Source organism: Octodon degus, unplaced genomic scaffold, assembly GCF_000260255.1.
Source record: "Octodon degus isolate 3935 unplaced genomic scaffold, OctDeg1.0 scaffold00027, whole genome shotgun sequence".
Taxonomy (NCBI): Eukaryota; Metazoa; Chordata; class Mammalia; order Rodentia; family Octodontidae; genus Octodon; species Octodon degus.
Window position 1 is genome coordinate 16785674 of NW_004524603.1, and position 12756 is coordinate 16798429.

The window sequence follows — 12756 nt, forward strand, 5'->3', positions numbered from 1 at the left end:
ACACACATACACACATATAAATAAATAAATAAAATTTAAAAATAAATAAATAAATAAAGCTAAATAGTTTGATAAACAGCATAAATTTAATAGTTGTAAACTTGATAAAAGGCTAATGTACAATAATCCAGAATAACAAAATAAATCATTTAATAGTTATTGAGAATGATATAAAACACTTAGTTTCCCCTTTGATATTATTTGTCATAGTAAACTTCAGAGGCTTTAAAGAATTAGGGTTGAAAATAACTCTTGAAGGGAGACAAATGACATAGTTTGCTAGCTGTGGAGGATGAATTAATTTTGCATGTTATTAAGTAGTGCCTAAATTGTAAGGCCCTGACTATATATTCAGTAGTAACAAACTTCATCAATTCTTGACTTCAAAAAAGGAAAAAATATGAAATTGTTTGTAATAAACAAGGCTGACAAAGATTAATATTAAAGTGCGCCGGTGAGATAGCTCAGCAGACTGAGTGCCTGCTTAGGCAGACGCAGGGACCAGGATTCAATCCCCAGCACCACCTGCTGTGCCGGCACTGCCCCCGGGTGCACTGAGCCGGCCTATAATCCCAGCGCTGGGGAGAATGAAAACAGGAGGGTCATGAGGAGTTGGAACTGCCTAGTGAGACTCTGTACCAAATACATTAAAAAAATTAATATTTAAAAAAACATGAAGAACAATTATAAGTCTGCAGGTTAGTGCCTAAAAAACTATTAGATAGTTATTTTATTTGTTTTGAGACAGAATCTCGCTATGTAGTTCAGGTTCACCTTAAACTCACTATGTAGCTCACATTGGCCTTGAATTCATGGAGATCCTTCTGCCTCAGCTTCCCAGTGCTGGGATTATAAGCATGCATCCTCACTCCTGGCTAGATAGTTAAAGGATAAGAATAAATAGTAGGGCCGGGGAGATGGCTCAATGGAATAAGCGCTTCCCTGGCAAGCACAAGGGTCTGAGTTCAATCCCCGGTTCTGGAAAAAAAAAAAAAGAATAAATAGTAATATACTACTATTAAAAAAGATCAGGGTAACATTTGGGGGCTATTTCCTTCTTGTTAATAGTAGAAACATGAATTAATAAAAGCATAAGCTTACACCTATTGAAGTAGCAAAGGTGCCAGAATTTAGTCTTACTGTGCTGGTGGGGAAACAGACATGCCCCCGGTGTGTGCTGTAAGGTCAAAACGAAACACAAGCTGCCAAGAGTGTGATCGTGTCCTTTGAAGCAATATTCCCGAGGGAAAACACCTCAATAAAACAAAGTATAAAGAGAAAGATTATTGTACGAAGATCAGCACAGCCACTGTGTTTATGTGGTGAAAACCCGGCTATTAGCCTGCCCGACAATTTGACAATGACTATGCAACGAGAACAAATGAATATGCCATGACATTAGTAACTGTTAAACCCAAGGACTAAGGCGATATCATATGTGGGTACGTAAGTTAAAGAGTAGAATGACCCCTCCTGTCCCTCTCTTGGACAGGAGCTTTCTTTCTTTCAATAAATATATTCTGCTCATTAAAAAAAAAAAAAAAGTAGAGTGATTGTACTGTGTTGACATTGATAACAGAGTGTCAGGGTTTCTCAAGCTAAATCAATCGGTGCTCCTCAGACCTCAACGTGATGAACCAATTATTCCTTTGTCATACGTGGTTTCCATGTTGGAAAACTCAGATTAAAAAAAAATTTAGCAGTCCACGTTTATAGTATGTGATGGTTACATTTATCGTGAGGAGCCGGCACGTGTGCACCTGACATACCTTAATTCTTTTTACTTCCCCTTCTCTCCCTCTCTGAAAGCTCAAATTACATAGAAGGATCCCATCATCACAGCAAATTCTGCTGAGTGGTGTTAACCTAAGTCACGAAAGCGCTAAAACAGAAACGGTTTTCCATCTTTTTCTGTAGTTTGGGGGTGCAATTCAGAGTCTGTGTCCATTCTTTTATAGTCACACGTATACAGGTGTACCTTGGTTTAGAACTCCGAGCAGACATGGCAATGAATAATTGTGTGCAATTAAAATGTGGGATGAAGGGAATTATCTTGCTAATTTCTCAATGGGCAGAGTTGTGTCTAAGACAAGAAGATTGGTTTTGGTTTCTTTTTTTCCCCCTTTTCTTTTTAATGTATTTGGTACAGGATCTCACTACACAACTGAGACTCATAATGATCCTGTTTTTAGCCTCCCCAGCGCTGGGATTACAGATGTGCATCACCATGCCCTGTCTCAGTGGCCGGCTTAGCGTACCCTGGAACAGGGCCAGTGCGGCATGTGGTGCCAGGGATTGAACCCTGGTCCCTGAGCTCGTCTAAGCAGGCACTTAGTCTGCTGAGCTATCTCACTGGTCCTCCACCCCCTTTTCATCTTTCCAAGCTATACACAAATAATAATGGATTTTGGGGAGATAATGTTTAAAGAAGTATAGCAATAATTAAAATTAACTGTATATTTATATGTGTATAACCTGTGAAGAAAGTACATCTCTCCCTTGATTATCTGCTTCATAAATGTATTGATTGGATTTTCCTTCTCTGTGCTTTATTTATCTTTTAAATTATTTATTGATTTTTGGCATATCTTAGGCCTGGCTCAGGGGAGCGCTCATGGACATCTATCTATCTTAATTGTATCTTTCTAATTTGTATTCTTGGGGCCAGGCATGGTGGTGCACACCTGTAATCCCAGAACTCAGGAGGCTGAGGCAGGAGGATAGCAACGAGCTTGAGGCCAGTCTGGACTACATCATAAATTCAAGGCTAGCCCAAACTACATAGGGAGACGTTGTCTCAAAACAAAATAAACAAAACCAAAGAGTTTACTCTTTCAAGGGGCCTGGCCTGTGTGCGTGACCAAGGGTACAGCACTGACTTTTCCTGGGCGAATATTTTATGGACAACGTTGTTTTCCTCTGTGAAGCGCAAACGTGACGGGGGTCACATTGTCTTCTAGGAACCTATGCAAGTACTCTCATGACGTTCTCTCAGAAGACAATTTCCGGGTCCTCAAACATCACGAACTCTCTGGTCTAAACCAAGAGCAACTAGCTGTACTGCTTGTCCAAAGCGACCCCTTCTTCCTGCCTGAGGTAAGTGTCATGATTGCTCCGCTTGTTTAGCAGGGAGAGGGTCGTGGTCAGTGTGTGTCCCTGGCGTGCTGCCGGAGGAGCAGGAGAAGCCGGAGTGGCCTAAGGGATCGAGCAACTTCCCTCCTACTTGAGGCTGAATAAGAATTTAAATCTGGGCGCTTTTACCCCTAGGCTGCTAGGGAGCCCCTGGGTGGCCTCTTGGAAGACACGGCCTTTGCACTGAAGTTTGGCAGGTGATAGGGGAGATAAGGCCACAGGCTCTGCTGTCTTAGCAGAGTCTCCCACCCCACCCCCACAACAGAGTGCAATAAACTGTACTTTCCTTTCCCGCCACTTGATAGGCTGCTGGAGGAGTCAGCAGTCTAGCGGGCAGGCCTGCCACCTGTTTTTGTAGATAAAGGTTCATTGGAACGCAGCCACACCTGCGTACTATGTACTGCGTGTACTATGATTTCATCTACACCACGAGTGTAAGCTGGATAGTTGCAGCAGAAATGGCCTGCAAAGCCTAGAATATTTACTCTGTCATCCTAGCCAGGCTGATGTGTCGAGTTGTGGTCTTGTCTCCTGTGGCTAGTGGGGACAGCCTGGGGAGAGCTGGGGTGAGCAGGTTGCTGGAGTATCCAGGCACTCAGGTCAGGTCTGTCATCTTCCAAATGTGGCTTCCATCTCCAGATACACAGATGATCTCATTTGTCACCATTTTCTAGCTGATTGGAGTGTAGAGAGGAAGCAGGGGGAAGACGACCTTTCTTTTTAAAAAAAGTCTCCCCGCTAAGCACACACCCTACTGTTCTACTGCTAATAACTGGAAAAATACGTGATAACTCTTAGCTTTAGAAATAAAATTTGTATTGCTATAAAAAAATAAATAAATAAAATAAAATTCCAAGAGTCAGTGGACCCCAAGAGCCATCATTTACAACAAGGTCTGAGAACGTCTCTTTGCTTAGCCACCATTTTAACAGCCTGTTGGTGTTTAGCTGTCTAAGGCACAGAGTGTTTTATCTTTAAATACTCTGGAGTTTGAGGGTGAACAGTTTCTTTAAAATTCTCATCTGACCAAAAATGAAAAATAAAATAAAATTCTCACCTGGCTTTGGGCCTCCCCCAGGAGCCAGCGGGGGAAACAAACAAACAAACAAACAAACAAACCAAAAAAACCAAAAAAAACCCAAACAAACAAACAAAAAAACCCCAACAAAACAAAACCAAAACTCCCCCACAGAGCAGCTAGCACATCTGCTCACATTTCATTGGTTATAACGTATCACGTGCTCATGCTCAGCCAAAAGGAAGGCTGGGAAATGTAGTTTCCAGCTGGGTGACCATTCTACCTAAAACTTGAGAACTTCTATTATTAGAAGAAAAATGACAACCCTGAAGAATAACTGAGTCCTATCTAGGTAGGCATAGAGACTTATAATCAGAAGATGCTGTTTAAAGCATAAATACAGCCTGAGAAAAACCCTTGAATGTGGAGATACTAGCCTTGTACTAAAAGAAAGGCCCAGGGATGCCTCCCGGATGGAGTGCCTGGAAGGGTGGAGTCTTGTGAGTGAGGCTGGGACTCAGATGCCTTTTTACACATGACAAGATAGCCCTGGTGACTTCTTGAGTGTTATACACTTTTTAGTTTTGAACTCAATGTTTTTGTTTTTCCTTGACTATTTGAAAGACCTGATGACACCAGATTACAGGTGTTTGCAGTGACAAACACCTGTAATCAAACACCTGTAATCCTAGCACTTGGGAGGCTAAGGGAGGAATATCGACTCTCATTTGAGGCCATTATGAGTTCAAGGCCAGCCTGAACCACACAGTGAGACCCTGTCTCAAATAAATAAGTAAATGTCCTTCAGTTTAAAAAAACCCAAAAACTTATGACATAAAGGTGATTTTGAGTTGGCCACTTCAGAAGAGAGATACATGCAAGGTACTCTATAAGAATTTTTGAGGGGCTTGGTGTAGTGGTGCACACCTGTAATCCCAGTGCTTGGGAGGCTGAGGCAGGAGGATTGCTGCAAAGTTCCAGGCGGGCCTGGGCTACATAGTTAGGCCAGTCCAAACAATATAGGAGACCCTGTCTCGAACTTCCTCCCCAAAAGAAAAAGATGTTCTGAGGGATTCAATATATGTTTTTGCCGTTTTTCTTTTTCTTTTTCTTTTTGGTGGTACCAGGGATTGAACTCGGGACCTTGTGCTTGCAGGCAAGCACTTAATCTGCTGAGCTACCTCCCCAGCCCAGGATTCAATATATACTTCCTCTCTTAAGTCTATATATTCTTCTCTGTAGTTCTCCAGGAAACCCAGGTTTAGAAATCTCCTTTTGGGGTGACAGTGCCAGTCCAGTCCCCATGGCCTCTAGCATGTGGGTGATGCCTCAACACCAACCACATTCAGGGAAGGTCTCTTTAATAGACAGCAGCATCCTGCCCTTTTCCCTTTCTGGGAGAGAATGACAACTCAGGAAAGACTTGCTGTAACACTTGAGTGGTGACTGGCCCAGCTTTCACTTGGTGTCACCGGGAGCCTCGAAACGGTCACTGACTGACTGGGCATGAGTGCTTCAGATTGCTTCAGAAGCACTGAAGAAGGGTTCTGCGGGCAGGGACTCACACTCACCCAGTTAGCGGAGTGTCTGGGACTGGGCGCTCTTCCCTTCTCTGCACAGGAGGTCGGCAGTAGGGACTAAGGGGAGGTGGTGTTTTCTGAGGGATTCTATAGAGCCCACTGCTGGAAGCACTTTGAAGGAAAATGGTTTCACTTAGCCCTTATCAGAGTACAAAGAGGGAGCCATGCCACCCGAGGTCCCCACCCATGTATAATGGGTTGGGTGGCAGCTTCTCCCTGGAAACTTCTTTTTAGTGAGTAACAGAATTCCCATTTACCACTGGTCAGCGGCAAGCTCCCCGGCTGGGAGACCAGCTGTTTCCTGAACTAGGGCTGGGAGGAGCTGAGGGCTGTTGTTAGCGCCCTCAGTGCCAGTCTCCATTTGGAAATGCTGAGCAAGAAGTCTTCAGAGCAGTAGCTCCCTTGGGCGACTGGGCAGACTGCCCTTCTGATGCTTTAGCGGGAGGGTCAGCCAGAGTGCAGGTAGCGCAAGAAGACTTGGTTCCTCGAAAAGGGAGGAATTATTCTTGCCCACGAGCACTGCTGTTTGGGCGGTTGGGACTTTTGTCAGTGGAGGTGGTAGGGGAGAGAGGAGCAAAGTTATGTGCAGATGGGAGTGTAGAGAAACAGCTGTGACTAGGGGATGGATGGGCAGAGAGCTGAGAGGGCCACAGGGGGATGTTCTCAGTCTTCCAACTCTCTGGTTACCCGTGACCTCGGCCGGCATTGAGCCCCCTGCACCGCTGTATTTGTTGTCTTGCATTTTTTCCATTAAGACTCCAGAATGACTACAAGCCTGAAGTGCCAGGTTAAATTCTAAAGGCAGCAGTGAAGAAGATGTACTCCCTACTCAAACCAAAACCAAACCAAACCAAACCAAACCAACCAAAACAAAAAACTCTTGAGATAGTCACATCTTTCCATTCAGCTTTGACTTGTGACGGTGGTGATAAACCTGTGACATGCGTGTCACAGCAGGCTGTTTGTATCATTGGAAGCGCTAGAAGGTTCGCCATCACTGACCTATGAGAACATAACAGCAGACAAATTTGTATGTGAAGCCGGAAAACTAAAATGTGCTTACTGGGGCTGGCGAGATGGCTCAGTAGGATAAGCGCTTGACTGGCAAACGTAAGGATCTGAGTTCAATCCCCGGTTCTACCAAATAAATAAATAAATTATAATAAAATGTGCTTACTGAAGGAAGAAATGACTTCATTTGTCTTAGGTGAATCGAGGCAGAAGCCATCTTGCTTCAACATTAGCATCGTAGTGGGTGTGTTAACTAAAGCACCTTTTTTTTTTCTGGCTGGCTTAGCCTGCCCTGGTGTGCCATGTGGTATCGGGGGTTGAACAGCGTCCCTGCGGTTGCCTAAGCTTGCCTAAGCAGGCACTTCAGATGGCTGAGCTATCTTGCCAACCCCTAAAGTGTCATTTGTGAAGTTGTGAATTATTCTCCAGGACAACGGTTCTGCAGCTTGCGCATCAAAATAAGCTGGAGGGTTGTTAAGGCGCAGATTTGGGGTCCCACTGCTGCTGCTTCTGGACTCTCGCAAATGACCCGGTGGTGCTGACAGTACTCGGTCTCAGGACCACACTTTGAGAACCGGCGGTCTAGAGTCTGGACTCCACAGCAGTTTTATTTATTTGAACCTGGCTTCAGAAGCTGTCATGTGTAACTAAGTCATCATTCTAGTGTTTGGGTTCGTCTCTACCACATAGACAAATCACGGGACCCATGCTGATCTGGTCTGCAGACAGCCTTTGAGGATAGCTTATTACACATGTTTTTATCTTTAAAATGCCTGAAGCTCCGCTTTTTGCTAATCATATTGGTTTCTTTTTCCATGGCCCCAAGATTTACACCACACCTTTTGTCTTGCGCAACACAGTTACACATTTCATTGGTCTGCTTAATCATGGGACTGAGGGGAACCAGCCAAATGTTTTCCTCTTGTTAGAGCAAAGGAAACAGAAAGTGAGAGTAAGCCCCTTGGTCACGCAGCTGCTGCAAGGACCTCAGATTTTAAAAAGGCGTCTGTTGGTCGGGCATCCTACAGTCTGGCCTCAGTGGCAGTATTCGACCTTTCAGAAAGAACTATATCTCTGTAAAGCTAGACAGGTAGATTCATCTAGCTAGATAAAAATTGGAGGTCATTTGAGACGCTTCACATTCTGCTCAGCAGAGACCAAATTCCAACTTCCCAAACAGCTGCCCAGAAGACACCACTAATTGCAAACTAAGTTGATATCCAAGAGCAGGCCTTCCTTTTTGGTTGCCCTTATAATATAGAGCTCTCGTGGCATCCTGTGTGTCATGGCCGTCCGATCAATATTCTCCTGAGGATTAAGTTCATTACTATCTTTTATTTATTGTGTACACCTCTTCTGCCCCCAAATAAATCATCAGTTGAGCATATTTTATCAAAGATGTGGAATATGTTTTTTTTTCCCCTTTGTATATGTGTTTGCTGTAGAATTTTTTTGTGTGCTGAAACTGTCTTTGATGGGTGTGTGGTAGATACGAGAAGGTACTCTTTCTCTGCCATTATTTCTCTCCTCTGTAGATATGCAAAAGTTATAAAGGAGAGGGTCGAAAACAGATCTGTAGCCAGCAGGTGCCGTGTAACAGACTCCACATCTGCGAACACTTCACGCGGGGGAACTGCAGCTACCTCAACTGCCTCCGATCCCACAACCTGCTGGACAGAAAGGTCCTGGCTATCATGAGAGAGCACGGGCTGAGCCAGGAAGTGGTCCAGAACATCCAGGACATCTGCAACAGCAAGCACATGCGGAAGAACCCTCCCGGGCCCAAAAGTGAGTGGTTCTGCCTTTTGAGCTATGTGGACTTTTCTCGCTTGTTTGTTTGGTTCAGGGTCTCGCTATGTAGTTCAGACTCACAGTGATGCTCCTGTCTCTGCCTCCCCGGTGCGCCACCATGCCTGGTTTGGGGGCTGGCACAGAATGCCCAGGGTTGGTTGGTTGGTTATTTATTTATTTATGGGATCGAATTTGGGACCTTGCACTTGCCGGTCAGGTGCTTATGCCGCTGAGCTATCTCCCCAGCCCCATTTCCCCTCCCTTTCAAACACAATTATTCCCTAGTTTCTGCCACTTTCTGAAGCAGTTCTGGCAGTCCTCTTTCATGAGTAATCTCTGTACTGATTCCCGTAGTGATTGTTCTAGTTTGCATTCCCACCAACCATGGAGAAGGGTCAGGACCTCACACTTGCAAGGCAGGCACTGCACTGTGCTGCTGAGCTACATTCCTGGCCCTCTGTGGGTATTCTCAGTCCATTATTAGAATGTAGGAACATTGTTGATTTGGGGTATTGATTTTGTATCCTTCTACATTACTGAACTTGGTTCAAATTCCTCCACATCCTCTTCTCCCTGGTCATTTTCTGATTTTTTTTTATAATGGTGTAGTAATAGGTGTGAAGTGAATCCATTATTAAATATTTTCTTATATGTAATGACTTTAATTGCAGGTTTTTTAATGTCTTTATGAAATGGATGTGGAATAGGAGATTTTATGAAACAGATCACATGGTTCTAAGGTGTTATAATAGGTAACGAACACGCTACTCGTGGGGCGCAGGCCTCTAGTCCCAGCTCCCTGGGAGGCTGAGCGGGGAGGATCCCTGGAGCTCAGGCATCTGGGACCATTGTGGGCTCCATGCTGAGGCCCCTATCTCAGAAACCAAACCAAAACAAAGCATGATGATCAATTACACTGCCCTTGTATTTGTCAAATGGCTTATGGCTTCTGAGGGATTTTAACCAAAATATTACTGTTTCTCACTGTAAAACCATTCAGAAATACAGATATGTTATTGATCAGCCTCATATGGGATAAGAAAGGGAGACTCAGAATTTTTTTTTTTTTTTTTTTTTTTTTTCTCCGAATGCCTTCAGGGCAGGTTTGGCTGGCTTGAGTTGTGGGGATCAAACCACAGCAACCTGAGCCTGACTGCTTTGTTGAAGCAGCCACTTAAAGAACTGAGCTAAGGGGCAGGCCCCCGAGACTCAGAAATTTTAAGCAAGCTTTATGGCATTGTCCTTAGAAGAACAAAGGGAGAGTTGAAGGGGAGCAGAGCTGTTTCCCGGCTCCTAGAGAGGAGCGGAGCAAGCCGGTTCAGAAACCACACCGCACTCCTCCCACACCGCAGGGCTCTGCGCAGGGGCCTCCGGTGGGGCCACTCTTGGTGCAGTTTCACAATGGAGATTCACCACTTACCAGAGAATCTGTACTATTCTCTCTCGTTCTCGCTCTCTCTCGCTGTACTGGGGATCAAACTCAGGACCCTGCACTTGCCAGGCAGGCGCTTATGCCACTGAGCTATATCCCCAGTGCTTGCATTATCATTTCTACTTCATCAGTGAGTCAACCATTTTGTTGACAGCAAGATGTCTGCTTTTACTATCTTACCGCTGCCCGCAAGATTTGGGTGGAAAAGAACTCCATCTCCAATAACCACACATGTGCACATATCACAGACACGCGCATGCGTGCGCGCGCACACACACACACACACACTCCGCACACTCCACACACACACACACACACGTACTCACCCCTTCCTTCCTGCTTGTGGGAAAGTGTGAGTCATTTGGGTTCTAGAAAGGCCGCTGCTTTGTTCATTTTGACTTTGAGTCTTAAGCTTGGGACTTGGGGAATCGCATGAAGCCATCTAGGGAAGCTAAGCGCAGGGTGTTACAATCGAGACAGAGCCGGAGGAATTCTGGGAGAGGTCTTCCTGGTTGGCCTTCCTCCATCTCCTCACTCACCATAGCAGTGGAAGTTGACTAAGGACGAGGAGCAGTGGACTGCAGGTTGCGGCTGAGGGGGTCCCCCTGAATCCCAGGAGAGAAGCAGGAGAGCAGCAAGCCACTCTGCTTAGCGCAGGTCCCAGAATGCTGGCCCCTGCTGTGCAGACTGCACTGAAGATTCCTGCTTCTTCTGCTTCATGCTGACAGCCCTGCCTCAAGGTTTCCACTCACCTGACTTGGATGAGTCACTTGATAGCATTGGGATGGCAAGGCTGGAAGCTAAGGAGGAGAAATGGGGGCGGGAGTCCGGCCCCATCAAGCCTGGCTCCGTGCTTATTTTGTTTTCTCTTTCTAGATGCTGGAAACCGTAGAGGTGGAGTAGGCAGAGGGAGAAGCAAGAGCAGAGACCGGGTCCCTCAGGACACCAAGGAGTTCTTTCCTTCCACCCCCGCTCACAAGTCGGGCACTTCCAGTCCGGTTGGCACCAGCAGCAGGGCTTCCCTGGGGGACAAGGCTGTCAACGAACTCACCCAAAAGTTGGCCTTTCTGGAGAGTCGGGATCTCCTTGCACAGCCGTCCTCAGTCTCATCTAAGGCTGCTGGTCAACTAGCAGCGAGCCAGCGGTTCTCAGAGAATGGCCTTCCGGATGGCCTCTTTTATAACAGTCAAAGCCATCCTGCCTCTAATTCCATACCAGCCTCTCACCAGAAGGGCTCCCCATCCTGGCTGAATGTTCAGGGCACTGGGAAAGAGAGTGTGTTCTTTCCGAGCCAAGCAGCTCCTGGTTCTCTTGATTCTGCACAAACACCCAAAGCCTTAACCTCCAGAAAGCCGACGGGAATGCTTTCATCGGACCATGTGAACATCAGAGGCAAGAGTGGGACCCTAGACACCCAGCAAGTCCCTCTTTTCAATAATAATCCTGATGGAGTGGCCGCGAACATGAATTTTGGAATGACACCCAATGGCCAGAGAGAAATACCACTACCGAGTTATCAGCAGAACAGCAAAGTTACTGCCCTGGACCACCAGAGTGGCCGCATTACTAGTGAGGACCCTGGAGTGGCATTTCTGAATGGTAAATACAGAGGGAAGACCTTTGGGGCTGGTCAGTTTGCCTATAAAGGCACCAAGAGGCTCTGGGCACATGGACGAGACTTGTCGTACAGATAACGCTACTAATTTTGGTTTAAAAACTGAAGTCATGGGTGGGGTGCTGCATTTTATTCTGGAAGTCAGAGTGCCAGAGGCCAGGTCCCAGCCACTGCTGGGGAAACCTCTGTCCCTGCACAAGTCCACAGGCTGCCTCAGTCTCCTCGGCCTGCCTCAGGTGCCAGAGCTGTAGCCCACCCATGAGGCCGAGAGTCAAAACTCTGCCCAGGCCTGGAGGAGGACCCCAGGCCCCACTCATTGTAGGTCCTTTGGTAAAGGGGATGCTCATGTTTCCAGTGGACAGCAGAGTGGCATCGCTGGGAGCTCTTCCTTTAGGGATGGAGGGTTGTTCAGTTAGCACTGGTGAGGAAGACAGGGAGCACTTGGCGGGGGAATCCCCTGCAGTGAGCGCCGAGAAGTGGAGAACTAGTTAGGCTCCAGTTTGAGAAATAAACACAACCTGCATGTGGCCCTCGTGTCCATGTTGCACTCATCGGAGGGGCTGTCTGGGCCTTTGGGAGCAAGGCACAAATCCCAGGAGTGGTCCTGAGCGTGGCCCTTGCTCCCATATTCCTTCCTGTTGTGAGGTCATTTGCTTTCCTGTTTAATTCAGACGTGAAGATCAGCACACATGCACCTTCCTTTGTTTTATAGATTGCATATCTGACGTTGCCAGTACCACGTCTAGGACAGCTAGCCACGGCCTGGAGAGCATTTGTGTGGATTATCTGCAAAACTGTTGTCAACTTAACAGTGAGTACTGTAAGCTTTCTATAAGCCTCTACCTCTCAGCCACTGTGAATAATGCTGCTCAGAACATAGGCATGGCAGTAGATGCTCAAGGCCTGCTGTCACGTATTTTTGGGTAAGTACCCAGATGTAAAATTCCTGGGTCATATGATAGTTCATTGTTTAGTTTTGGAATACATGATCTTCCATAGTGGCTGGGCCATTTGTCCTCACCAGCAAAGCAAGAAGGTTCTCATCGGTGTACATTCTTCCCTCTCCTTCCCCTTCCCTTCCCCTTCCCCTCCCTCCTCTCCCCTCCCCATTTCCCTCCCCTTTCCTTTCCTCTCCCCTTTCCCTCCTCCTTCCCCTTCCTCTTACCTTTCCCCCTCC

At 46.3% G+C, this 12756-nt stretch overlaps 1 protein-coding gene across 3 annotated transcripts in view; it reads left to right on the plus strand.

Moving 5' to 3' along the window:
- Zc3hav1 (zinc finger CCCH-type containing, antiviral 1) overlaps positions 1 to 12756 on the plus strand; it is a 66624-nt gene that overhangs the window by 26675 nt on the left and 27193 nt on the right. For all 3 annotated transcript variants that reach the window (XM_023712867.1, XM_023712868.1, XM_023712869.1), the window contains 4 exons: positions 2961 to 3096; positions 8277 to 8529; positions 10841 to 11563; positions 12292 to 12390. In XM_023712867.1, the coding sequence (XP_023568635.1) occupies positions 2961 to 3096; positions 8277 to 8529; positions 10841 to 11563; positions 12292 to 12390 (1211 nt within the window). The remainder of the gene's footprint in view (positions 1 to 2960; positions 3097 to 8276; positions 8530 to 10840; positions 11564 to 12291; positions 12391 to 12756) is intronic.